Source organism: Delphinus delphis, chromosome 8, assembly GCF_949987515.2.
Source record: "Delphinus delphis chromosome 8, mDelDel1.2, whole genome shotgun sequence".
NCBI classification, from domain to species: Eukaryota; Metazoa; Chordata; class Mammalia; order Artiodactyla; family Delphinidae; genus Delphinus; species Delphinus delphis.
In genome coordinates this window covers 41050152-41077682 of record NC_082690.1, presented here as the reverse complement: position 1 = coordinate 41077682, position 27531 = coordinate 41050152, and the positions used below count along the sequence as shown (strand labels likewise).

At 40.0% G+C, this 27531-nt stretch overlaps 1 protein-coding gene across 1 annotated transcript; it reads left to right on the top strand.

The window, feature by feature from the left end:
* The first annotated feature begins 38 nt into the window (after positions 1 to 38).
* Positions 39 to 25224, top strand: MED17 (mediator complex subunit 17). The gene is made up of 12 exons (XM_060018096.1): positions 39 to 473; positions 3097 to 3263; positions 3990 to 4209; positions 6032 to 6168; positions 6259 to 6343; positions 6689 to 6841; positions 8571 to 8701; positions 9492 to 9676; positions 12599 to 12736; positions 15932 to 16049; positions 17519 to 17678; positions 19047 to 25224. The coding sequence occupies exons 1-12, from the start codon at positions 224 to 226 to the stop codon at positions 19256 to 19258; spliced, it is 1956 nt and encodes a 651-aa protein (XP_059874079.1). The 5' UTR covers positions 39 to 223; the 3' UTR covers positions 19259 to 25224.
* Positions 25225 to 27531: the final 2307 nt, after the last annotated feature.

The following is a 27531-nucleotide window of genomic DNA, read 5'->3' as shown; positions in this document are numbered from 1 at the left end:
CTTCCGCGAGACTCCAACGAGGGGGGAAGGGGGGACCGCGAAGGGGCTTGCAGTGCATTCTGGGGAAGTCTCAGCGCTCTCGTCTTTGTTTCCGGCTCTAGAGCAGCGTTTGGTTTCCCAAAAGCTCTTCCAAGGTGCGGTTCCCGGGTTCCCGGCTCCCCACAGAGGCGCACATACTTCCTCGGTTTTCGGCTGGCGCTGGGGTCCTGCCAACGCCGCCAGCATGTCTGGGGTGCGCGCTGTGCGGATCAGCATTGAGTCTGCCTGCGAGAAGCAGGTCCAGGAGGTGGGCCTGGATGGCACTGAGACGTACCTGCAGCCGCTGTCCATGTCCCAGAATCTGGCGCGTCTGGCCCAGCGGATCGACTTCAGCCAGGGTTCGGGCTCCGAGGAGGAGGAGGCGACGGGGGCAGATGGCGACGCGCAGGACTGGGCGGGCGCCGGGTCCAGCGCGGATCAGGACGACGAGGAAGGTAAGGCCCGTGTCTTTTGCTCGAGTCTGCTGGGCGGGTCTGGGGGTCCCGGTACCCGCCCAGGTAATGTCACTCTGCCTCTCCTGCGCCAGGTGAGATGCTGTGCGTGGAAGTACTTCGAACGCAGGTACGCGAAACATTAATTGTGCTCTTCGTCACCTGGACAATTTAGGCCACTGCATGACTCTTAATACTCCTTATTTTTCTGCAGGTTTCCTTGAGTGGGAGCGCTTGAGGGACACTGTCACTGGTGAAGTGTTTACGTTTTTAATAGAGCGTCTGTAGTGTGGCACACCCTGGTTCAGAGCCCTGTAGTTCACATCTCGGCTGTGATACGTATTAGCTATGGGACCTTGGAGTAGTTACTTTGTTTCCCTGTGCAAGGTGGATGATTATAGTAACACCTACTGAAAGGAGATTTGTATTGACTGGAATATGTGATAAGATCTAAGAGGTAGTCAGAGGCCAAATCATATAGAGCCAGTAGGCCAGGATAAGCATTTGCTTTTTATTAGAACGACAGCTGAAAGTTTGAAGGATTTTAAGTAGACAGATGATTTTGTTTACAAAAGATCACTCTGGATGCTATATAGTAAATGGATTATAAGGAAAATAAAACTAGTTAGGAGAGAATTATAGAAGTATGTGTGGTTTTTGTATTCTTATTGTCAAGAATAAAAAAACATTAACAGTTCTTGAATTAGTTATGTGAAGAAACCCTGTGTAAATGGGCATTTAAAGATGGCATTTCAAGCCAGTCGTGTTAGGACAATTAGGGATCCGTTTGGGAATAAAAGGTAAATACTACCTCAGACCTCACACAGAAGTATTTCCGCAAGGATTGAAATGCAAGTGAAGAGAATAAAACAAAATATTGGAAAGAAGTTATAATCATATAACTTCGGGATTAGGAGAGATCTTCTTAAGCAAGATAGGAAACACAGACATTATAAAGGAAAAGATAGGTATAATAATAGGTATATTAATTACATAAAATTTTAAAATAATAATGGAAAAATATGCCATAAACAAAGTAAAAAGATAAATGACAGACTGGGAAAAGTATATGCAACACATATGACACACAAGTGGTTGACACCCCTTATGTTCAAAGAGTCCCTTGAAACTGAAAAGAAAAAGGCAATTCATTGGAAAAATAGGCCAAAGATATAAACAGTTTGCTCACAGAGGAAAGACTTCAGATCTCACACTAGTAGGGAGAAGCAAATGAAAATATCATTAAGATACTATTTTCATGCATAAGATTAGTAGCAATTTAAAAAGATTGTTAATATCTCGTATTGGGAATGTGAATTTTTAGAGCCTTTTTTTTTTTTTTTTTTTGTGGTACGCGGGCCTCTCACTGTTGTGGCCTCTCCCGTTGCGGAGCACAGGCTCCGGAAGCGCAGGCTCAGCGGCCATGGCTCACGGGCCCAGCCGCTCCGCGGCATGTGGGATCTTCCCGGACCGGGGCACGAACCCGTGTGCCCTGCATAAGCAGGCGGACTCTCAACCACTGCGCCACCAGGGAAGCCCTTTAGAGCCTTTTTGGGTGACAGTTTGGCAGTTCAGTATGTATCAGAATCTTTAAATGTGCATCTCTTTTGTTTGTTTGCTTGTTTTTGTTTGTTTTTGGCCACGCCTCACGGCTTGTGGGATATCAGTTCCCTCACCAGGGATTGAACCCGGGCCATGGTAGTGAAAGCTGGAATCCGAACCATTAGGCCACCAGGGAACTGCCAGTGTGTATCTCTTTTGAACCACTAATATCATGGCTAATGATTTAACCTACAGAAAAAGTTGACGTATACACAGATGTGTGTTCAAGATGTTTACCACTGTTAGCGTTGTTGCAACCAATCTCCATGACAATTAAACAGAAATGAGTAAACTTACTGTACACCGATGTTCCAGAATATCATACAGTGTTAAAAGGATGAAGTAGATCTGGAAGTGTCTCTAGGACATATTAACTTGGTGGGGTGGCGGGGAGAAGCAAGCAACAGAAAAATGGGAGTATATGTATGTAAATGCATAGGAGAACATTTGGACGGGTACGCCCCAACTGTTAATGGTGACTGCCTGTCAGGAGGGGAGAGAATTAGGGGTGGGGAATAAAGGGAAACTTTCACTTTTTACTCTATAACTCTATTGTTTTAACTCTGTACAATGAGCCTGTATTCATGAAATTTAATTTTTAAAAGTGATTAAGAGGTTGGAAGATGTGTTACTAGTGTTTACTATCTGAATGCTGCCATTATAGGTCATTTTTATTTTTGTACTTTTCTGTGTATTGGAAACTCAACAATTACTTTTTCAGGTTTTGAAAGCTGGAAGAAAAAAAAGTTATTAAGAAGGCTTGCATAAATTTTACAGGTTGAAAGCCTATCATGTTGTAATGTTAGAGTTAACTTAGGAAATTAGATATCATATTTGTTTTGACATTGTAGGAATACTAACTTAAATGTTAACCAAGATTAAAGAAAGGGTGGAGAGAATGAGATAAAATAGGGAACAATTTAAAATAGAATTCATTATTTCTTCTTTTAGTACTTTTAAACCTCTAAATGAGCCTTCTATAACTAATACCTGTGTATTTCTCTTTTTTTCTTTCTCTTTTTAGGGTTGGTGAAATTTCAACCTTCCCTTTGGCCTTGGGATTCAGTGAGGAACAATTTGAGAAGTGCCCTGACAGAGATGTGTGTTCTCTATGACGTTCTCAGTATTGTTAGGGATAAAAAATTTATGACTCTTGATCCTGTCTCTCAGGATGCACTTCCTCCAAAACAGGTATTTGTGGGATTTGATTGAATAATGGTGCAATTTTCGTAAGTCCCGGGACCATCTTTTAGACTGTGTGCCCATTGTTTCCTTTTCCTTAAATGCAAAATTAAGTCCAGATGAAGATTTAAAGATTAACTCTCGAGTTCTCCAAAAACTCAAAATCCGGTACTGTAATATTATCAAAAAATTGTGACATTTTTATGAAACTTTATTATTTTGACTCTTATACAGCAGCCAGAAAACTTTTATTAAACTTGGCTTTTTGGAAGTATGTCTCCATGAATTGGTAGTGATTGTGGATATATATAATACATAGATTTTGATTTCTCATCAGTTTTCCAGTTATGGACTTTGATCTGAAGTGTACTGAGTGCCTCGAAAGAGTGTACGTGTGGGTCGGGGGGAGAGTGGCATACATAGGAGAGGAATGGCAGTACAGAGAGTGGAACCTAACCTAGGCTGGGCCAGGTTGATGCAGTGTTAAGTTCTGATTTATAGTCCACTGTGGTGATTTGGTTTAACACAAATCTTTATTTGAGTTGACCAAAGAAATAGGTTGCGGTTATTTTTAAAAAAAAAAAAATTATTATATGTGCTTTTCGCCCTTCTCCGTGCTTTTCTTTAATTTTTAAATTTTCCCTTGAGTAGGTATTTTATTGTTGAGAAAAGTGTATCATTTTAAAATCATTTAAAAAATAATACAGAGCTACACTTTTGGATTGTTTTTGATAGAATCCTCAGACGTTGCAGTTGATATCTAAAAAGAAGTCACTTGCGGGAGCAGCACAAATCCTACTGAAGGGGGCAGAAAGACTGACTAAATCAGTCACTGAAAACCAAGAAAATAAGCTACAAAGAGACTTCAACTCTGAGCTTTTGAGACTGCGGCAACACTGGAAACTTAGAAAAGTTGGAGATAAAATTCTTGGAGATCTGAGCTACAGAAGTGCAGGTATAGATTGTTGTTTAAAATATAGTTTTTCAAAAACTATAAATGGTAGGTTGTAATGTTACCTTTTTGGATGGGAAGCGGGGCCGCACCGCATGGCTTGTGGGATCTTAGTTCCTGGATCAGGGACTGAACCTGGGCCCTTGGCAGTGAAAGTGCCGAGTCCTAACCACTGGACTGCCAGGGAACTCCCACATATTCTTCTGTAATAATATTATTTCTCAGTTACATGTTACGTTTTGAAGTTTTAATTTCTGTGCCCATAAGCCTGAAAAAGCTAAAATTACCCTTATCACAACCTATGTAAATATATGTATAAATAGTTTATATTCAATTTGGAAACACTTTAGATACATTTAATTGAAAGTTTAGAGATAGGGTTTATGTGCTCATATACCCTGAACCATAATTGACATTTAAGTCAGAAATAAGGAGGTAGGGTTAGAGTTCTCAATCACAGGCTTACCAGTAACCCTCAAAAACTGGGCATAAATGGAGAAAAGAAACTTCTCTATTCTTCCTTATTCTGTTTTTCTCCCTAAAGTCTGCTAAGCTGTTTTCATATCCTGGGTGAGGAGAAACAGTGGTGAAAACACTTCGCCTTCCTTTTTCTATTCAGCCAGGGTTGCAACACTAACTTAAGGAATATACTTTGTTGAAGTATATCAGAGTTTAATCTTGAATATCTTTTGGTATACATTCTTTGTTGTTGAGCTATGATATATAATAGCAGGTTTTTCGAGGTAATTATGGTACTGTCTTCAAGCTGCTGAAGTATATTCAGAGGATACAGGAAAAGTTTATGAGTCACAGTTCAATGGGGTAAAAACTTTGAATGTCAAGGGATAAAAAAGCAAGGAGCCCTGGCTGTGATCACTGGGGTAACAATAGTAGAGTGATATTTTAAAAGGATTCATTTGTCAGAGCAAGCCATCATTATCCCAAAATTAAAGGAAGGTAAATTGAGGTAGTTAAGTACTGGAGGACCTACATGCCTTAACGTTGATGTGAATTGGGAAATTTTGAATTCTGAAGGTAAAGTTCTATCACAAAGATGAATTCGAGATGACAAAGACATTTTTACATTAGGTAGTCTGTAGAAGCAGTGCTATCTGGCTTTGAACACTGTAAGCTCTTCCCAACAAATAATTATGTGCAAGAACTTTACCTAATTTCTCTCTATGGGATAGTCACCTGTGTTATAAAAGGATTTGATTACATTCTGGTTTTAACTGCAAGAAAATCTTGAACATCTTCCCCTGTTATAAAACAGCAGTTACATTTATCTACCCACTCCTCTGGTAATTCAGCAGCCCAAAACAACTATCCCAAACTTATGCCCTACATAAAAAGATATCACATGAAAGTCTAGGAATTGGTTGAAAAAACGGTGGTATACACACTTTCCTTTTGTCCTTCTCTTACTGAATTCAGAACCCTTTAATTGCAACCGTATTACAGAGACTGAGCTCCAGAAGTTTTTAATCTCCAAAGTTTAAATTTATGGAAGTATCTTCTAGAATTATATTCATTTTGTCAGAACTCCATTTGAATAAAACAGTTTGGATGGCCTGTAGAGTTCATATTATTATGATACCATTAGACTAAGGCATGTTATTTTTTTAAGGTAAATAACTCTTTTCTCCTGCTTCCTTACTTCCTTTTGTTTACCATGCCTCTCCCTTCCCCCAAAACACACGTTTTTCATAGGAACTTAATTTATGCTTCAGTGATGTGTATGTGAAATATTATTATACACTTAATAATTTGTGTTAAATTAACATGTTAACTGGTTTTCATTTTGCTATTTTTAATACGCCTTTAGGATCTCTGTTTCCCCATCATGGTACATTTGAAGTAATAAAGAATACAGATATTGATCTGGACAAGAAAATACCTGAAGATTACTGTCCCCTTGATGTCCAGATTCCTAGTGATTTAGAGGGGTCTGCATATATCAAGGTATTTGTCAAAGTATTTTTCAAGTAATTTCTTACTAATAGCCCAGAAGCTGATGTGCTAACATTTTTTCATGTTATTATCATCACATAGGTTTCAATTCAAAAACAGGCTCCGGACATAGGTGATCTTGGCACAGTTAACCTCTTCAAACGACCTTTGCCTAAATCCAAACCAGGTATAGTTATGTTCTATCCTCTGACTTCTGGTCTTATCTAAGCTTATATTTACAAATGAACTGAAGATAAACATAGATAGGAAAAATAGGTACTTAGGAATAAGAGCAATTGGAAATGTAAGTATTTATAATTTGTTAATTAACCATTAGTGAATAGCTGTGTGATCTTTTTTTAAAGATTGAACTTATTTACCAGTTTTCTCTGTGTAAAAGAAGTAAAATGTTTTATATGCCATAACGCACTGTTTTCTAAACTTTTGTCATATGTATCCAAATCATCATTTAAGCTAGTTAATACCTAATATAATTAGTTAATTAATATATACGTATGTCCCTGTCTTTCAGGTTCCCCACATTGGCAGACGAAATTAGAAGCAGCACAAAATGTTCTCTTATGTAAAGAAATTTTTGCACAGCTCTCTCGGGAAGCTGTTCAAATTAAATCACAGATCCCTCACATTGTGGTGAAAAACCAGATTATCTCTCAGCCCTTTCCAAGTAAGTGCAGCCTACCCTTTTGAGATTTATAATTAGGACTTTGTGGTTTGGGGAACAGGACAGAGTGGGTAGCTATTTGGGTGTGCTGAAGGAACAGTTAGAGCAAAGAGGTAGTGTGAGGTCCGTAATAACAGCCAATGAAGTATGCAACACAGTCTGCACTGCTGACTCTGTTCTGGGTCCTCAGTAGTGTCACTCCTGGGCTTTAAACAATATAAGTTAAAGTTTGTCCTAGCAAGGCTGTTATTGAGTAACAATTGCTTTGAGGTGTCTGTGCCAGCACCATTTGTGGAAGATTTCTCAGGGATCCTGTCTTATTGTCTAAATGAGCTGTCAATTAGAAAATGCTTAGTTTAAAAAAAATTTTTTTATTTTAATTATTTATTTTTTTAAATATTTTATTTATTTTTTTATTTGGTTATTTGCGCTGGGTCTTAGTTGCAGCAGGCGGGCTCCTCAGTTGTGGCTTATTTGTGGCATGCGAACTCTTAGTTGCGGAATGCATGTGGGATCTAGTTCCCTGACCAGGGATCGAACTCAGGCCCCTGGCATTGGGACCGTGGAGTCTTTGCCACCAGGGAAGTCCCTAGTTTTTATTTTTTTATTGAGGTATAGTTAATGTATAATATTATATAAGTTTCAGGTGTACAACGTAGTGAGTCACAATTTTTAAAGGTTATATTCCATTGATAGTTGTTATAAAATATTGGCTATATTCCCTGTGTTGTACAATATACCCTTGTAACTTATTTATTTTATACATAGTGGTTTGTACCTCTTAATCCCCTGTCCCTACATTGCCCCTCCTGCCTCCTTCTCCCCACTAGTAACCACTAGGTTCTCTCTATCTGTGTGTCTGTTTATTTTTTGTTATATTCACTAGTTTGTTTTATTTTTTAGATTCCATATATAAGTGATACACAGTGTTTGTCTTTCTGTGACTAATTTCACTTAACATAATACTCTCAAACTCCACCCATGTTGCAGAGGACAAAATTTCATTCTTTTTTTTATGGCTAAGTAGTATTCCATTGTATATACACCACATTTTCTTTATCCATTCATCTGTTGATGGACACTTACTTTGCTTCCATATCTTGGCAATGGTAAATAATGCTGCTATGAACATTGGGGTGCATGTATGTTTTCCAATTAGTGTTTCTGTTTAGAAAATGCATAATTAAATATCCATAATATTCCTAAATTTGTAGAGATTGAATTTAAAATATTATTCAAAAGCAGTTAGACTTACCTAGAGATCAATTTGTAATTAGCTGCACTTGTTTTTTACATGAATTCTGAGTATCTTCTTAGATCTTGTCAAGGGAATAGGTATTAGGAGTGAAAAATTTCATCCTGATTCTCATGGGAACAGGGAACGATATGTCTTCTAGTCAGTAAGACCAGATGTTAACTCTGTGTTTCATTTTGTTTTTAATTTAACATCTAGAAGAAATAAATTAACATATAGTTTCCGTTCACCTGTCTTTAGCCACAGCTCAAAGTCAGCAGCCACATTGTAGGTGAACAGAATTTGAATTGTTAAAATATATGGTAGTTTATTATATTCATGAGTAGTCATTTTGGTGTAAAAATGTTGATCACGAAAGCGTCCTTTTAAAGTTCAGAATGTATCTTTTGAGAATGGGCTGTGATTATACTTTATGAAAACAGTTTGTGCCTTTCCATATTATAGGTTATTTATATCTGTCCTTATTTTTATAAATAGGCTTGCAGTTATCTATTTCTCTGTGCCATTCTTCAAATGATAAGAAATCCCAAAAATCTGCTACTGAGAAGCAAAGTCCAGAGGACCATCTTTATGTCCTAGAGCATAATTTGCATCTACTGATTAGAGAGGTAATGAAGTAAATGTTTTTCCTTGCATTGTGGTAAGAGTATCCACAGCAGTGAATGTACACACACTCCCCTCTGCTGAGTCCTCATTATTCATATAGCGATGACATTCAGTAGCTGTGCTGTGAAAGATCCTTGCTATGGGCTCAGGGAATACAGAGATAATCAGAATACAGTCTGTGTCTCCAAGCATAGCTTCTAGTGGCAGAAGTACACCACAGGTTTTATAGAGAGGTGTAAGAAATGCATGCTAGAGGGTATTCTGATTGGGTAATCAGGGAAAATATCTTGCCAGAGCCCGTGAAAAGGATTACTTGAGTTATTTCAGGATGTATTCTACTTACACATCATCTAGAACTATGTTTCCAGAGTGCTGGTTCACAGTTTAGGATAATTTCAAAAGACTCCCCTGAAAATCTTTTAATAGAAGTACATATTCCAGCCTTCTCTGCCTCACCCCAAAATCTGGTTCAGTCGTTTGTGGTGGTGCAAGAATCAGTATTTTTTTATGTTCCTCAGATGGTTCTGTTGTAGCCAGGTTTGGGAACCTCTAATCTAGGGTATGGTGGAATAATTATCTATTGATTTCAGCTTGAGAGGGACCCTTCTCTTTACAAACTCACATTAAATGTGGCCTAGTAGATGTTAACATTTATCTGTGTGCCAAGACTGCCTTTATGTGTGGTTCAGATCCATTGCTTTCATGTTTCCAAAATGTGAGCCATGTTTTGATCGAACATTGTGTAGTTAATATGTGGGTATTGGCTGTTTAAAACGGCTGTTCTTGTTACAGTTTCATAAACAGACCTTGAGTTCCATCATGATGCCGCATCCAGCAAGTGCACCTTTCGGCCACAAGAGAATGAGACTTTCGGGTCCTCAAGCTTTTGATAAAAATGAAATTAATTCAATACAGTCAAGTGAAGGGCTCCTGGAAAAAATAATTAAACAAGCAAAGCATATATTTCTGAGGAGTAGGTAAGGACAGAGTTACTATTTTTCTTTGAAATTGCAGTCCTTTTTCCTTTGTTAGTTATCTTTATTAGTTACATTATTTTTGGCATGCTTTAATTTTTTTTCCGGGGAGATGGAAGTGGCTATGGTAGAAGAGTTTATGGTCGTAGATGGTCCTGTCAAGTTTGGGGAAGACTTAGTTAGCGCCATTGCCCATGTAACTTAATATATTGTTTCTAACACTGGCACTAATGTTTCCAAAGGTGACTGACTAGGGGACCTGCCGTGGGACACCAAACTTTCTTCAGTAACCCGTCCATGGGATGCTCTTCCTGAACTGATTTAAACCTTTTTTGAAGCTTTCCCTATTTTTTGGTTGTCACACATTTCAGGACTTTGGACGGCACTTTCCTATATGTTGACTTATTTAATCCTTAGCTCTGGGGCAGATCATGTTAACCCATTTCTACTGATGAGAAGATTGGGGTTCAGAGAAGTTGTGCAACATGCTGAAGGTTACACAGCTAAAAGGTTAGCAAAATCAGGATTTATGCCCACGTTTATGTAACCCCAAAGCTCATTTTCTTTCTTCCATACACATCATTTACAAAAAAAACTTGCATGATTGGACCTAAATGAATGTCTCACTTCCAAATGCTAAAGGGTGCTCTTCTATTTTATTATTGGGCGCTTAGTGAAGAGGTCTGTTTTTACTTCATTCACGATTGCGCCTTGGTGGTACTCAACAGGTGTGGGCACACTGTTTTTGTGAATGACATTTGATTTTTGATTTTTGTTTTTTTCCTGTTAATACAGTCATGGTTTTATTAGTATATTAGTCTTTGGTCTCAGAATGGAAACTTAGTAAAATGAATTAGGAAGACATGTTAGAGACAACAGCATGATACAGTGAAAGGAGTAAGGAGTTTAGGGTAAAAGATGCATTTAAGCCAGGGCTCAATGACTTGCTAAGTAACTTTGGGCAAGTTAGTTAATATCTGTGGCCCTCTATTTCTCTGGCAACTGGGGGTATACGAGTCTGGTCTTAGGATCAAATTGAACAGTATATACAGAAGTTCCTTATAAGCAGTAAGAATATTATATGTTAGATTATTGTTGTTACTTTCCATTATAAAAGCTATTATTTTGAGTATATTGTTAATCTTGCAAATTTCTGATTAACCATAAAGTTAAATATTCCCTGAAATAAATGAAGGGCATGGAAAAAGTTATCTTTAGAACACTTATAAATTTCTGAATAGTAGTTGTAATCTTGGAAGCAGCAAAGTTTTAAAAATATTACCTTTTCTCCCCTTATATATAGAAATAATGTTCCAAATGTATCAACCCATCTGTATAATTCCATACAATTAACATGTTCATATATTTTTACATACATTTGAGCCTTGAGCAACACAAGGGTTAGGGGTGCCACCCTCTCTATACAGTTGAACTTACAGTCGGCCACCAAATAGGCAGTTCCTCCTTCTCCCAGGTTTTGCATTCGTGGATTCAGCCAACCAAAGATTGTGCATATTGTAGTAATTATTTAGTGAAAAAAATTCTCTTATAAGTGGACAGGTGCATTTCAAACCCATTGTTCATGGGTCAACAGTATATGTGTCAGGGCATGTGTATCTTTTTTATTTTTTAATAAATCTGGTATCATAAAGTTTTATACCCTGCCTTCAGAGATATTGTAATAGCTGTGTAATAGCCCATTGTGTGACTAATCCATGATTTCGTTTAACAATTCTCAATTGCTAGATACTTTTTTATTCCCAGTTTGTTGATAGATATAATACTGAGATCAAAACTCTCACATACATATTTATCTGCTGTAAAAATTTTTGAAGCACTGCCAGGGAAACAAATCACAGAAAAAGAAGGTAAAGTTAAAAATGGATTGAAAGAAACCAGTACTAGAGCAGAAGCAGGATAAAAGAGCAAAGCCCAAGCCTGTTGGTGTAAAAACCCCTTGTCCTCAGGGGCTGTTCTCATTTCTTCCATTTCCTTCTGGCTTTTCCTTCTCTTTCCAGTGAAGTGCTAGAATCACATTTTAGAAACTGAGGATCTCAGTAATTTGGTTAACTTACATATTTGATGCTTTGGTTCTAGGCAGTGGCTTTTCATTAGTGTGTATAAAATATAAAGGAAAGATTATTGGCTCTGGAGTTAGACTTTCAGGTTTTGTGCCCCAAACAGTTACAAACTTTGGGCAAGTTACTAAACATTGCTAAACTGCTTTTGTTCCTTCTGAAAAATGGAGGTAATGATAGTAGTGTCTACTATTGTTAGTAAAGTTAAAATAATTCATGAAAGCACTTATTATAGCAGTTGGTACATAATTATCGCTGTATGGATCTTATTTTTCATTTATATTTACCATATTTATCTTTTATCACTTGAAGGGTCTTATTTTTCATTTATGCTTACCATATTTATCTTTCCTGGAGTATAGGTTTTAATTGTGCAATAAGTCTCTCTAGGTTCTCTTGAAAATGATTATAATTCCATGACAGTAATGGAATTATAATTCCAGGTGCGGGTATGTCCCAAGTCACTTGTTACCAGGAATCAAGTACTGATATTGATTGTGAGTAATTATGAGTAAATTATGAGTAATTTATATTCTTTACAGAGCTGAGGTTAGTACCCTGGAAGTATACTTCTCACTTGTGTTCTGGTAAGATTTTCTGAGTGGCAGAAAACAAATGGAGTTAAAAGGAAATCAACGTGGCGTGAGAATGTGCCGTGATGTGAAACTGAGAACCAGCACATCAGAGCTACATCTGACCTTTCTTTCAAATCTTTGCTTTTCAAATGATGGTATTTTCAAAAAGTAGTCATCTGTTTTTCAAATAATCGTAAAACTGATAAGTGATTTATCATCTTATTATTTTATATGGTAACTTTATAAAAATTTTAACTTATTTTCTTTAAAAGAACTGCTGCAACCATTGACAGCTTAGCAAGTCGCATTGAAGATCCTCAGATACAGGCTCACTGGTCAAATATTAATGATGTTTATGAATCTAGTGTGAAAGTCTTAATCACATCACAAGGCTATGAACAAATATGCAAGTAAGTATCAAAAAGAAGTTGTTTAATATGTTAAGTTGCTTTTTATGTATTGATGTTTGCTGAGTGATTATATCAAGATTTTGGTTTTTATTTGCCAGGGTGGCATAACATGCAAGTAAATTATGTCAGCTATAGAGTGTTTTTAAGAATGAAAGGTAAGGACTTCGCTAGCAGTCCAGTGGTTAAGAGTCCGCGCTTCCATTGCAGGGGGCGTTGATTCTATCCCTGGTTGGGGAACTAAGATCTCACATGCCGCATGGTGCGGCCAAAATACACAGGAAAAAAACAAATAAACCAAAAAAAAAAAGATGTAAGAATGTCTAAAATAGTCTCTGTTAGGTAAATGTCACATATTTGAGCTGTGGTAAGGAAGGAACCCCAGCTTTGAGCGGAAAGCTGCCACGCTTCCTCAGACTCCGATCCGCTTCAGTTCTTGCCTAGAGGCTGTGGCTAGTCTGGGGTATTTGAGGTGAGGAGGGCCGTTTATATTAGAGCCTATCCTTTCCATAGTGTGCCTAAAACAACCCCTGTGTCTTAATCCAGTTCATGATTATGCCCTTAATGACTTTTGTCCCCAGCATTCCTGGAGGAGCAGTCTACTTGATTTATATTCATAAATCACAAGTTAATATACAGATAGTAGATTGGTGGTTGCAGTGGTGGGGAGTTGGTGAAGGTGGTCAAAAGGTACAAAATTCCAGTTATAAGATAAATTAAGTTCTGGGGAAGTAATGTACAGCATGGAACCTATAGTTAATAATACTCTATTATATATTTGAAAGTTGATAAGAGAGTAATCTTAAAAGTTATAATCACAAGAAAAAGAAAATTAACAACTATGTGAGGTGATGGATGCTAAAAAAACTTACGGTGGTGATCATTTTGCCATATATACAAATATCAAACCAGTATGTTGTACACGTTAAACGAATACAATGACATTGTCAATTATATCAGTAAAACTGTGGGCAGTAAAACTGTTAATATAATTAGCTGGTGGCCATGAAAGACATTTTGGGCTTCCATTTCAGCCTCTTTGAAAATTAACAACTAGAAAGATGGAGCTGAGTCCCCTCCTCCAGGTCAGTCTGAGAGAGTGAGTATGTTTATCAGGGTCTGTATGTTTTATATTTCAAGCTTTAGTTGCTTTATTTCAGGCCGACGTAACTAGCCACAGTGGTCTCTCAGTGAGCAAAACACAACTGGAAACGAAATCACCACCCTCAGGAGTCGGGGAATATAATAATATATACTATAATAATGTATAGTATAATAACACTATATTTTAATAGGGATGTTTTAATTCTCATTTTTTATAAAAATGAAAGATAGTAGACGAACATGATTTAAAGATCAAATAGAGAAGGGAAAAGAGTATACAATGCAAAGGAAATCAGTCTTGAAACTTCTTGGAAAAGGTTGGTGGAGTGGATCATGGCTTTCTTCCCCCTCTACCTAAAGAAATAATGAAATAATTGGGGTGCCTTGGGGGTGTGGTGGGAGAGGAAGTGTTGAATATATGAAACAAAGTTAGTGTACGTTTTTAACTGTTAAGGCTAGGTGACGGGGTCATCGGCTTTCATTATACTATACTTTTGTGTGTGTTTAAAATTTTCCATAATAAAAACTTAGTGAGCACAAAGGAGAGGAAAAGAAAAAATTGATCAGCATTGAATTATTTACATCTAGAACTAAGACCAAACAACTATGGGATTATGGTTATAGAATCCAGTGTAAACGTTCTAAACTTCTGTGAAGAAAGGTCTGTGATAATGTAGCCTTGATAGAATCAGGACAGGAGAGGAAGTAGAAGGAAGTGTAGAATGCCCTTTTCCCCATCTTCTGTAGCTGGTGGGGTCATCTTATGCTATTTAAAATTGAAAGTAATTCTCTTTCTTAAAGCTCCCCAACTTTCTATTGTTGACCATTTTAGTTGGATGCCAGCAAAATAATTTGTACATATGTAAGCATATCTATAGGATAAACTCCTCCAAGTGTAACTGCTGTGTCAAAAGATAAGGACATTTAAAATTTTGATTAATGTTACCAATTTGCTTTTCAAAGTGGTTACAAATCCCTCTTCCTCTTTTTGTTTAAAAAAGGAGAATTTTAAAATTTCGTTAGATTTATAAGTCTTTTCCTTTAAGCCTTCTGAATTTTTGTGTTTTTTCTTGGAAAGAAATATGTAAACTTCATCAAGATTACAGTTTTATATAGGTAGTTGCCAAAATGCTTTATTCTTAAATATTTGCTGTAAAACAAAGTTAGAAAAAAAGAGGTACTGTCAAATGTGGAAAGAAATAATGCTATTTTTTTCCACATTTGTTCATCTAGGTTATTTGATTTGGAGAGTTTTGTGTTTCATGTACGTGTCATACGCTAAAAATTTATAAATTAGCTTGGAAGAGTTTTGTGATCTGCGTATATATTCATTGGCTATTTTACGGGTTTCTTTGTTTGACCTTAGCTTAGTTTATAGAGCGTACGTATTTTGACTTGTTTGCTGATTACTTCAGGAGAGAGTGACGTTAACAAACCCTATTTTCCTTTCTGTATGAGAATTCGACCTTTGGTTAACTCTCGCTCTAGTCTCCTAGTAACTTGATAGGGAAAGATGCCATGTGTGTTACTAGACAACACTGCTTATGGCAGAAATGATCCCAAATTGGTAAAATGGTTCTGGACTGGGAGAAATTATAAATCCCTGATGGGGACAGCTTTGGATTTCCCAGGATGGCGTGACTTCTAACAGTGGGCAGTGTCTCTGGTGGGCACCCTGGAAACCATGCCTGTGGAGCTGTTAAGGGTGCGTGGCTCCTGTGAGGAACCAGGTTGTTGCGTCAGGGCAGGTCCCACGTATTCTCAACGTGGATCTCATTTCATTGCAGCAATGGTGTATTGCTGCAGTGTTGACAGCTGGAAGGCCTGCCGTAGAAGAGGAGCAAGGGCTGTTGGCCTGCTGGCACGCTGTGCTTCCCCCACCGTATCCTTCTGAGTAGACTGCTGCTTCGTGGCCTACAGTAGTTTAGAGAGAGTCTGATGGTTTCCATTGAACCTAAGAAAACTCTCCCCCGTGGGTGTTGGTGTAGGTTATCAAAACTGTCTGTTATATTCTTTTTCTTTGACGTTAAGGTTTTTGGCATTGTGTAAGGTAATTTGCAACATTTCTGATGTTTAGTATATGTGTCTCTAAAGGTCCATTCAGCTGCAGTTGAATATTGGAGTTGAGCAGATCCGAGTCGTACACAGAGATGGAAGAGTCATCACTCTGTCTCATCAGGAGCAGGAGCTGCAGGACTTCCTTCTGTCTCAGGTAACAGTTACAGCTACAGGTCTTGAGCCCCTTCCACTCATAACTAGTGAACGAACAAAGTGGGGAAGAAGTACAGTTATTTTTAAAAAGCCATTTTTTCCTGCCACCTAATGTCTAGTGCACATTTTACAACCTACGGGCTAATTGAAAGTGTTGACAAACTATCCTAGATTTGTTTCTACTCTTAGTTTGTATTTAAGATGCAGGACCAGTTCTGAGACTATCAGACTTTTTTCATTTCTCATGTTAGCCAAGATATACCACCCCTCCAGGACCACGTGAAAGTTTAGAATTACTAACCCAAGAAAACCAGAGAAAGGGAGATCAGATACGAAGCTATAGTGTCCATTCTCCATAATGATAAGTGGAATGTTTTCCTCTTGAGCCCTAAGCAAGTGTTCCTCTTATTAAGGGACAGTATGGAGAGTGCCATCACAAACCTTCTTTGTGACACTGGACAATTTTCTGGACCTTTCTTTCTTCGTCTGTAAAGTAAGAACAGTATTTTTCCTACCTTCTTCATGGAGTTGTGATGACCCATTGAAATATGAGTTATGGGAGAAAGGGTAGGTTTTGAAATGCTAATGAATCTTTCACATAAAACACATATTTATGTTTCACATAAAATTTTTTGAAAATACTGACACTCTTCATCCTAGAAGCAATAATCTTTTATACTGATTGCTTACGTGGTACCAAGGGAAAAAAATGCATTCGTGAGGTATGGCAGCTCTCGGTTGATTGCACCTAAAATGGCTTTGGTCGGCTTACGCATACACGCAGAAACATATTGAAAGCCTACTGAATAGCTTCCAGAACTGATGAGAAGTCTAGAGAATAAGACTTGCAAATGGATCAGGATCAAAGGAAGCTAGATAGAACCACAGCCAGGGCAGTGCCACTACTGATGCCATCCCAGCACTACTGCCTTCATCGCTGGGACAGAATGCACTCTTGAATTGCCCCGTGTACCAGTCAGGGTCTTAACCGGAAATAAGTGGCACATTCAGGATAATTTCAAGAGTGTCTGTTTGCTAAGGACCTAGTTATAAAAGCTGGTAGTGTAGCCATATGGATCAGCCTCCCAGGACAGAGCAGGGTGGAGAGTGGACTCGAGGGGGTTAATGGAAGATACTCAGCTGCACACCCTGCTACTACTTAATTGTTGCTTCATAATCAGTGATCCAGGTGGGAGGTTCCAGTTGGCCAAGTTCAGGTTGTATGCCTGTCTTCCAGCTGCCAGTGGACAGGAAAGCGAGTATTAGGCTGTTTCAGCTTCTGCAGTAGAAGGTGGGGTGCTGTTCGCTTCCCTCAGGGGTCACACAGGAGGATTCCTCAAACATAAGACAGGGTTCCTGTGCTAGGCACTGAAAACCCCAACAGAAGGTTATTTTACAGTCACGATGTCAAGTCACTGCAAAGTAAATACCCACGCTGATTGTCAATGAAGTTTCCTTTTTCATTCACAGATGTCACAGCATCAGGTGCATGCAGTTCAGCAGCTAGCCAAGGTTATGGGCTGGCAGGTCCTGAGCTTCAGTAATCACGTGGGCCTTGGGCCCATAGAGAGCATTGGCAATGCCTCTGCCATCACAGTGGCCTCCCCGAATGGTGACTATGCTATTTCAGGTACTTTCTGCTTCTCTGAATGTGAAGAGACCTTTGGGAGTTTGGCCTTAACATTTAGCTTTAACAGTTACTCTACTTAATAGTAATTTATCTCTGCAGTAGGTGAGTTCATGCAGTAATTATACTGAGCATTTATCTCATCATAGCTGTTATTCAGAGCAACAGATTATTACTTCTCTTTTCTAGTAGTTATAAAAAATGTCTTGCTTGGTAACACATTTTCCTAAGAGATTACCTGAAAAATGCCAAAACTTTTAATGGATAAATGCTTTTTAAAAATACACTGCTGGGGGGCTTCCCTGGTGGCGCAGTGGTTGAGAGTCCGCCTGCCGATGCAGGGGACATGGGTTCGTGCCCCGGTCTGGGAAGATCCCACATGGCCGCTGAGCCTGCGTGTCCAGAGCCTGTGCTCCGAAACGGGAGAGGCCATAACAGTGAGAGGCCCACGTACCGCAAAAAAAAAAAAAAAAAAACACTGCTGGGGAGTTCCCTGGTGGTCCAGTGGTTAGGACTCGGTGCTTTCACTCCATGGTTTCACTGCCATGGACCCAGGTTCAATCCGTGGTCAAGGAACTAAGATCCCACAAGCCACATGGCCAAAAATAGATAGATAGATACATAGATAAAATATCTATACTGCTGCAAATATGCAAGAATAATATTTGATCCTAAAGATGGTCAAGGGATGGAACAGAGAGGTGTTTTATGAAACATCTTCTATGAGTGGGGCACTTTGATAGGCATGTATACATACTGTCTAGTTGAAAATTATATATGGTTTTAGTGTGATCTTTTCTAATACCTGCTCTAAATATTTGAAAGAATGGATAATCAGAAATTCTTCCCCACAGGATCAGAGCTTGTGAATCTGCAGGCTTGATCATTGCTAGGCCCTTACTGATAATTTCTTTTCTTCTTTCCTGGGTTATAAAGCCTCATTAAAACCTAAAGTTTATATTTGGAATAATCTTTCCTCCATCCTTTCCAGTTCTGATTTTGAACATTTGAGTTTATCACATAGTAGGTATATATTAACCAAGTCATTGAATGATTGGGTTGTCAAGTATTTTAGAAAAAAATAATGATGTTCTGAAAATGTATATAGGACATTTGACTTTCCTAAACCAACATTCATCTTGCCACATTTTTATAGTGCAAATGGTAATTCATGAGTATTTATACCAGCCTAGTATCTATAAATCAGTAAATTTTCTTTCAGCATATTGAACCTGAAAAGCACTTTTACATGAGCACTTTCAAGTTGATAGACAAACAAGGTTTTTATACTCATGGAAAATGAAGTTGTGTGATCTTTGTTGTCTCTAGCTTGGAAAATGAGTATATTGAATTTTTGGTTTTGTTCCACAGTTCGTAATGGCCCTGAAAGTGGCAGCAAGATTATGGTTCAGTTTCCCCGTAACCAGTGTAAAGACCTTCCAAAAAGTGATGTTTTACAAGATAGCAAATGGAATCATCTTCGTGGACCGTTCAAAGAAGTTCAGTGGAATAAAATGGAAGGCCGGAACTTTGTTTACAAAATGGAGCTGCTTATGTCTGCACTTAGCCCTTGTCTACTATGATTTTCTTCCAGACCAGTTTCCAGATATTTTTTTCCAGAGAAGTTTCCAGAAACTTTGAGAAATGTTTGCAGATCAACTATAAGCACAAGGAAAAAGAATCTTCCAAAGGAGTATTGTTTTTAAAAAGTCATAATTAGCAAAAGTTTACCTAGCATTTTGAAAACTTTCACTTTATAAGTGACAAGTGCTTTGAAATGCAAAAGTTTATTTACAGTTATAGGGTATACAAGTATGGATAGATGTAAATACTTTTTTTTTTTAATGCAGTTAACTTGAACTGTTACTAACTTATGGATTTGAATTTGCTTTTTAAAATATTCCTTTGGGGCTTCCCTGGTGGCGCAGTGGTTGAGAGTCCGCCTGCCAATGCAGGGGACGCGGGTTCGTGCCCCGGTCTGGGAAGATCCCACATGCCGTGGAGCAGCTGGGCCTGTGAGCCATGGCCACCGAGCCTGAGCGTCCGGAGCCTGTGCTCCATAATGGGAGAGGCCACAACAGTGAGAGGCCCGCGTACCGCAAAAAAAAAAAAAAAAAAAAAAAATATTCCTTTGATGTTGACATCAAATAAAGCATATGGTTAAATTCCAGACACTCTGAACTCAACCTCAGTGAATTGTGTCTTTAATTGACTTGTTTCATTCCACTATTTATTGCTTAAGAGTATTTAAACACTCTTAAGACCCAGCTTTCATACAGGAATTCCCTCCAGTTGAGAGAAGCAGATCCTTTCCCTGAAGTGCAACAGAGTACTCTCCAGCCAAAGGAGCCTGTTCTCCACTCCCTACCAGAGCTATTAAAGCGAGCTCTTGTATTAGTGGATAAAGTACCTCTTCCTCTGATTGTCTTTGTTATGCATGCCTGGCTCTACTACTTTGAGAAATTCCTTGGAGAGTTCCAGCTGAAGGCCTGGAAGGCAGACTGTATCTTTAGTGTTTCCTCAGGTCCCTCCTTGGTCTGTTTTCCCACTTGAAAGACCTCATTTGCCTTGCCCCACTAGGCACCTGCTCCTGCCTGGCCCTGCCCCTGGCAGCCCTCAGCTTCAGCCAGCAACCCTGGATTGCTTCTTCCGACTAAAGATTTGTCCTGTCTTACTCCATTAGCTCTCTGCATTTTCCCAGGGAAAATACAAATGGAGTAATGGAATACATTTTGCAAAGAATAAATAACATGAACTTCTTGGAAATAGTGCCCCAGTCCTAAAATATGTCTGAGGAACTTCACTTAATAATGTTCCCAGTGAATTTGAGGTTCTTACTTTGTCGAGAAAGAATTTGGAGACAAAGTGATAGGTAAGAAGTGGATTTATTTAGATAGAAATACACTCAAACATGTGGACCATCTCAGAAGGCGAGAGAGTGCTCTGAAATATGGCATGGTTAATTTTTTTTTTTTCCCTTTTGCGGTACGCGGGCCTGTCCTCTTGCGGAGCACAGGCTCCGGACGCGCAGGCCCAGCGGCCATGGCTCACGGGCCCAGCCGCTCCGCGGCATGTGGGATCCTCCCGGACCGGGGCACGAACCCGTGTCTGCTGCATCGGCAGGCGGACTCTCAACCACTGCACCACCAGGGAAGCCCGGCATGGTTCATTTTTATGGGCTGGGTAATTTCATAGGCTAATGAGTGGGAGGATTATTCCAGTTTTTTGGGGGGAGGGGTGGAGATTTCCAGGAAGTGGGCCATCACCCACTTTTTGACCTTTTATGCTTAGCCTCAGAACTGTCATGGTGCTGGTAGGTGTGTCATTTAGCATGCTAATATATTACAGTGAGTGTATAATGAGTCTCAAGGCCCACTGGAAGTCGAATCTTCTGCCATCTTGGATCTAGTGAGTTCTAACCAGTTTTTGTCATGTCCTATGGCCATGTCATTCTTTTAAAGGTTGTGCCATTTCTCCTTCCCTCCTGTTTCGTTCCCCCCTCAGAGATTTTACTCCCATATTCTTATGGGAAGCAGAGGGGTGATTGTCTGTCTTCTACAACTGCTTCAGGGCTGAGTAGGGGCGTCGACCCTGCCTGTCAGGGAGTAAATAATCTCTAGATGCCTGATCTAGGGGCCACAAGGGCAGGACAGCTTGTTTTAAGTCCGTATGGGCCGTCATCTTGATGTGGAACTGTTGTAACTGTTTCCTTAGCCTTCCTATGAATCTTCTTGATGATGAAGCACATTTTGTAACAGTGTCAGAGTACAAAAATATCTATAAATGACAAAAGACTTAAAAGGCTTGATTAAACCTCTGATTACATTTAATTTAACATACAAAATAATCCTAGTTAAATACTTCTCTTTGAGATACCTCAGGGGCCCTCTAAAATATCCCAAAGTTATCTGGAAATCAAAAGAACTTTAATTAAAATTTGGTATTTGGGAAGTTTGTCAAAAAGATTTAAAACACTTGGTCAAATAAGATCATAGTTGTGAGACAATAGTTACTTAGCCAAAGTGACAATAAAACATTTCAAGCACAAATACAGAACAGATCACTTAAAAGGTAAAGAACTTAAAACCTGTTACCAAAGACAGTCTTGTCCTTTTAAGAGAGAGAAAGGCCAAATTCAAGTGTTGCACCAGCTTACTTTTAAAATTCATTTACTCAATTAAATTTATTCTAAACTTAGTCAATCCTGACCATGCAGAAAACCCTTTTCTCAGGGTCCACTTTCCACAAACCTTTTATCACCTATATCCATCACTTAATTTTTTTCCATCCAGAAACAACCAGAAGACAGACTTTCTTTTCCCTTAATTAAATGCAATTCCATTCCTCACTCTTTACTGAAAACACGCAACAATCTACTTAAATGTTTTTTTCACATCGAGTTACTTTTCTTGTTGACAAATCCGTAACGGAATAAGGTCTTATTTGACCTCTAGTAAACCTGGGTACAACAGAAGTACTATACTTAACATTGATGACTCTAAAGACATGTCTATATTAATCAGACCAACCAGCTTAAGCCACCTTTAATACCAGATATCAGTCTAGTATTGAATATTTCCCAGAAGACGTGAGCCTGAAATTCATTCTGGCCAGTTTTATATTTCTGAGTATTTATATAAGCTATAAGGACTTAATTTCCTTTAAGCCAATGAAATAGAGCTCTTTTATGAATTAATTTTGGTAATAGCATACATCTACAACACACATAGATACATACGAACACACAAACACAGACACCTCATAGTTCCCATTTCAAAATTTCAGCCCCCGAGTCAGGTACAGTAATATAAAACCCATCATTTACAAGGAGTTGGATTCAAATTGGGCTTCTGGCAGATGGAACAAATCCAGGTCACCTGTCTAGATGGCTAAACCTTTTTTACTAATATTTACAGAAAAGACACTTAGGATTTCTATTGATCCTTGACAAGTCAAGTTCAAAATTACTTTACCTTCTTTCAAAATTTGCATTTTAAAAAGATGGCAGAGATAAGGGTTCCTGAGAAGACCTTTACCCTCTTTCAAAACTTGCATTTTAAAAAGGTGGCAGAGATAAGGATTTCTGAGAAGACCAGGTAGGATTGGAGTAGTACAGGGAGATTGGCGTGGCACCAAAAGCCCATAATTAATGAATTTTGAGATTAGGGGGGTTGGAGGCCTCTTTGAGCCTCTGGTTTTATGGGGTATTGGCGCCCGGAAGGGAAGTAATTAGTTTCCTGTAAGGTGATTTTTATAGGAGTGACAAATTTGTTTTCCCTGGGATTCCCTGATCCCAGACCTGTGGATCTGTAAGTTTTTCAATTTCTGGGGGGGGGATATTTTGGGTTGGACTGTTCATGTCTCGTATAATACATAGTCCAGCCGAAAACACTCCTTGGCTTTGGTCTTCAGGGAGAGTAAGAGTTGCCCCCAAGACTGAGAAAATCCCTTCCCAATAATGGGCTGGGGCATTCAGGCATGACAAGGAGCTTGTGAGTTTTAAGACTCTTTCCCCAGGTACAAGTTAGAGGGGTGGTGGAATGTTTTAATTTTGGCTTTCCTTCAACCCCAACAATAGAGCAGGGGCAAGGGGCAAGGGGCCCAGCACGAGAAGTCAGGACAGAATTAAGTGGCTCCTGTGTGCACTAGAAATTGGACAAGCTTACCTGCCACATCAGTGGTCACCCACAGTTCCTCCCGTGTATGATGACTGTCTCCTCAGGAGCCTTGGGAGGTCCCAGGTCCTGTCAATCAACCACTGCCATGACTGGCATGGGGGAATACCCTCACTCCCTTTGGAGCTGGGGGCAGTCCTTCTTCCAGTGGCCCATCTTCTTGCAGAGTGGGCATGGCGTTTTGGGTGTAGGCTGGGACCTGTTTCCTGAGCATTCCTTGCTCCAGTGTTCAGGACTCCCACAGCTGAAACTGTCTCCTTTCCCTGGTGGAGGTCTTCTAGGGGTACTTTTAGGGTGACCAGGAAGGAGGTGGCTTAGGTCTCGTCATGACAGCTGCCAAAAGCCTGGCTTGCTGTTGTTCCTTCCTTAAATCATGCTGTTCCTTCTTTTCCTCCTCAGCTTGATCTCTATTGTTAAAAACACTGAAGGCTGTGTCAATAAGAAGGTTGAGAGGGGTTTAGGGCCCCATGGCAAGCTTTTGAAGCTTCCGACAGGGTTGATTGGCTAATGAAGTGTGTTGCAAATACAATGTGTCCCTTGGAAATATTTGGGTCTATATTCATATATTTTCTGAGGGCATCTACCAATCGGGGCTGAAATAGGGCTGGATTTTCATCTTGGCCTTGGGTGATCTCTTTAACCTTAACATAGTTAACAGGTTTAATTACGCATCATTTCATCCCTTCAATGAGGTGAAGGATCATGTGATCCCTACTAGTGATACCAGGCTGGCCTGGTTGATAGTCCCAGCTGGGATCCGTTAGAGGCACTGCTGTCAGGCCCAAAGGATATCGATGTGGTTGGGCAACATGTAATTCATCAGCATATGTTTGAACCTGTGCCCAAATACGGGCCTTTTGTTCACTAGTGCAGCAGTGGGAAAGGACAATATTTTCATCCTTCCAGGTAAGGTCAAAGGAGAGAGTCAGTGCCTGGAATTCTTCGGTGAACTGGCCAGGGTCCTTCAAGAATCTGCCTAAGCAGGTGTGGCATTGGTTAAGGTCAGACAAGGAAAACGGGATGTGGATTCTGGTAATTCCCTGAGGCCCACCTACTACTTCCTGAAGGGGGCAAACAGGCTCTGGCTGCATTTCTGGTACGGAAGGGTGAAGAGGCTTATAGGGCGGGGGAGAGGCTGAAGATGGTGGAAGAGTGTTGGGGCTCGGGTCTTCTGCCTGGGGCTCCTGTTCGTCCAGGTGTGCCACTACAGAGGGCTTTTGTGTAGCCTAAATGGGTCCCAGCCGGCCAGGTTCCCTAACCCAGGACTTGCGAAGCTCTGGGTTTTCTCTCAGGGCCATAAGAGCTGTACGTAAGGAACTTCTGTCCCATTTCCCCTACCTTTTGCAGAAGATGTCTAACTGTAGGACTGGTACTATAGTTGAGGCTTTCATTTGCTGGCCAGGCCTCATCGGCCTCAGGTTTATACTGGGACCAGGCTTCATTACAAAAGAAAATGAGCTTTTTCGTTTCAAAGAATCTAGAGAAAACTTGTCCCAGTGACTCAGATTGCAACCAAGGGGTGAGTCCTTGGGGATGGAGGAGGTGTTTCCCATGGTTCCTTCATGGGGAGGATGCTCCTGTACCAGACAGGAGCACTAGAGTTGGGAGGTCCCATGGGGGCTCTCTAAGACAGGACCGGTTCCAGGCATTCCCATCCACCTAGTCCTGTTGACTTTATCCACAATGGGGGTTAGCTACGCCCCCATGTGGCGGTCCTGTTGGCCCCAAAGTCCTGGGGCCTGTATCCTATCCTGGCATCTGTGGTACCCAGGATGAGTGACCTTCCCGAAGGTTTCTCTATACAGTCTATAGATTAATTCCTGTGCTCTGGGATATGTTCCCCTGGAATGGACATCCTCATGGCTCTAAGACTTACTTAAGTCCCAACCTTTTTCCCTAAAAAGGTGGTAAGTTTCAGAAAACAGGCACTGGCCATTAAGGCAGATGGTTTGTGAGAAAGAAAAAACTTCTCTTTTCCCTTCCCTTTTGTGGGCAGCACCCCTGGGACCTTGGTGCCATCCTCCCCCTCACCCCCTCCCACACATGCTCTGGCCAGCGGGCAGTGGGGCTGGGTGCAGGGGCTGACATGGCAGCCGAGGCAGAGGCACCGTGACTGTCGTTAGGGGGATGGAGGGCCCCCGCAACCCTAGAAGAACACTCCCAATCACGTGACCTCAGGGAGGTAAGCCGCGGGTCATTGCTCAGGCATGTATCCCTGGGGCGTGGTCATGCAGTTTGAGTCGCCTGCCCAGCCCTAACAGGGCGTGGTGGCAGCGGGGTAAGGGTGGACTCTGGAGGGGGCCGGACAAACGCCAGGAGGCAGGTGGTGAACGATGGTCCCACCCCCAAGGTGGGGAGGAACCATCCCCCTCCTAATACCCAGGGGTATGCGCACAGACAGCCTACTGCTTCAGGGAGCTCCCGAAGGGATTGCAGCTGCTGTAACCATGGCACAAACTCTAAGTAAGGTTGTATTCCATATTTTTACACAATTGGACCTGTTAACAGTTAATTAAATGGTGGATGAGGCAAACCCAGAAGGCAAAGATCCTGTGGTTCAGGTCCCTAGATGCCTGTGAGGATGACTGGCAGTAAGGCTGTGCCTCTCAAGCCCAAGGGAGGTGAGAGGCTCGGTCCAAAAAGGCGACAGAGAGTAAGAAAGCAAAAGAGAGAGAGTAAGGGAGAGAGTAGGAGAGAATGGGAGAGTAATGGTGGGAAATAAAGTCGTCCCTCTCAAGCTCAAGGGAGGCGAGAGGCTGAGGCTTACCGAATTCTCCTGCCTAGCTCACCAATATGTTCCCAGTGAATCTGAGGTTCTTGCTTCGTTCTAAAAGAATTTGGAGATGAAGTGATAGGTAAGAAGTGTGGACCATCTCAGAAGATGAGAGGCCTTGGGAGAAACACACTCCACAGACAGAGCGAGGGCCATCTCAGGAGGCGAGAAAGGGTCCCCAAATATGGTGTGGTTAGTTTTTATGGGCTGGGTAATTTCATAGGCTAATGAGTGGGAGGATTATTCCAATTATTTGGGGAAAAGGGGCAGAGGTTTCCAGGAATTGGGCCACTGCCCACGTTTTGGTCTTTTATGGCCTTTTATGGTTAGCCTCAGAACTGTCATGGTGCTGGTGGGTGTGTCATTTAGTATGCTAATATATTACAATGAGCATATAATGAGGCTCAAGGTCCATTGGAAATCGAATCTCCCGCCATCTTGGATCTAGTGAGTTCTAACTAGTTTTTGTCATGCCTATGGCCATGTCATTCTTCTCATCGTTGTGCCTTGTCCCCTTCCCTCTTGTTTCAATAAGAGATTTAGCCTTATGGGCCTTTTGGTGCCACTATAAACGATCTATAAGTAATCTGTAGCTTTCAATTTTTAAAAGATACCTTTCTAATAATTTATGACTGAAGTAACTTTTAAAAAGCCCTTTGTATTTCTCTACATTTTTTTCTTTTAAAAGATAAATAGAGCTTGTAAGCCATAAAATACCTAACACCGTTCTGTCTCTGTTTGCTTTTTTCCCTCCTGATTAAGGTACTACATCTTTCTACCCATGGAAATTGAAAGATTGGTATGAATCTGCAGTCATTTTAAAAATTTCTGTGCTTCATAAGTTATGGTGGACCAAAAGTTGCCTTAGCTAATTTTATTAAGCTAATCTGTACATTTCTACTCACATAAGGAGTCTTTTAAGAAGGCTCACACTGCAGTACAGTGATTCTCAAGCTTTCACCAAAGGACTGTTTTTTGGTTTTGTTTTTGTTTTTAAATTTCCATCCATTGCAAATTGATACTTTGGTAAAACACAATAAAAATTAATTACTAGAAAAATTTTGAGATACAAAATAAAAGCCCCATTTATTATAATAGACATAAAATGGCTGTCAAATATAAAAACGTTTGAATGTTTTATTTTCTGTTTCTATGATTATCTTGTTATAAACCAGTAAAAGGACCACACTTTGAGTAGAGCTGATGAGAATACACGCATAGACATTACCACCTGCTCATTTACACTTCATCTGAGTGGACCGGGATAACTTAAGACCAAGAAGATCTCCAAGTGCCTTCCTGTCCCCATTATCTTAAGTCACTGTTTAGAGAATAGCAACTTCCCACTTGAAGAATAGTGAAAACTAAAGTAAATATTGGGGAAATGGCAGGCAGCTCAGTTGCTGTG

Bases quoted from the DNA above. Each gene is read 5' to 3' on its own strand.
- MED17 (XM_060018096.1), top strand. From the start codon at position 224: ATGTCTGGGGTGCGCGCTGTGCGGATCAGCATTGAGTCTGCCTGCGAG. The intron at 6,842-8,570 runs GTAAGTGCAGCC...TTTTATAAATAG, and splicing joins TATCTCTCAGCCCTTTCCAA to GCTTGCAGTTATCTATTTCT. The intron at 9,677-12,598 runs GTAAGGACAGAG...TTTCTTTAAAAG, and splicing joins CATATATTTCTGAGGAGTAG to AACTGCTGCAACCATTGACA.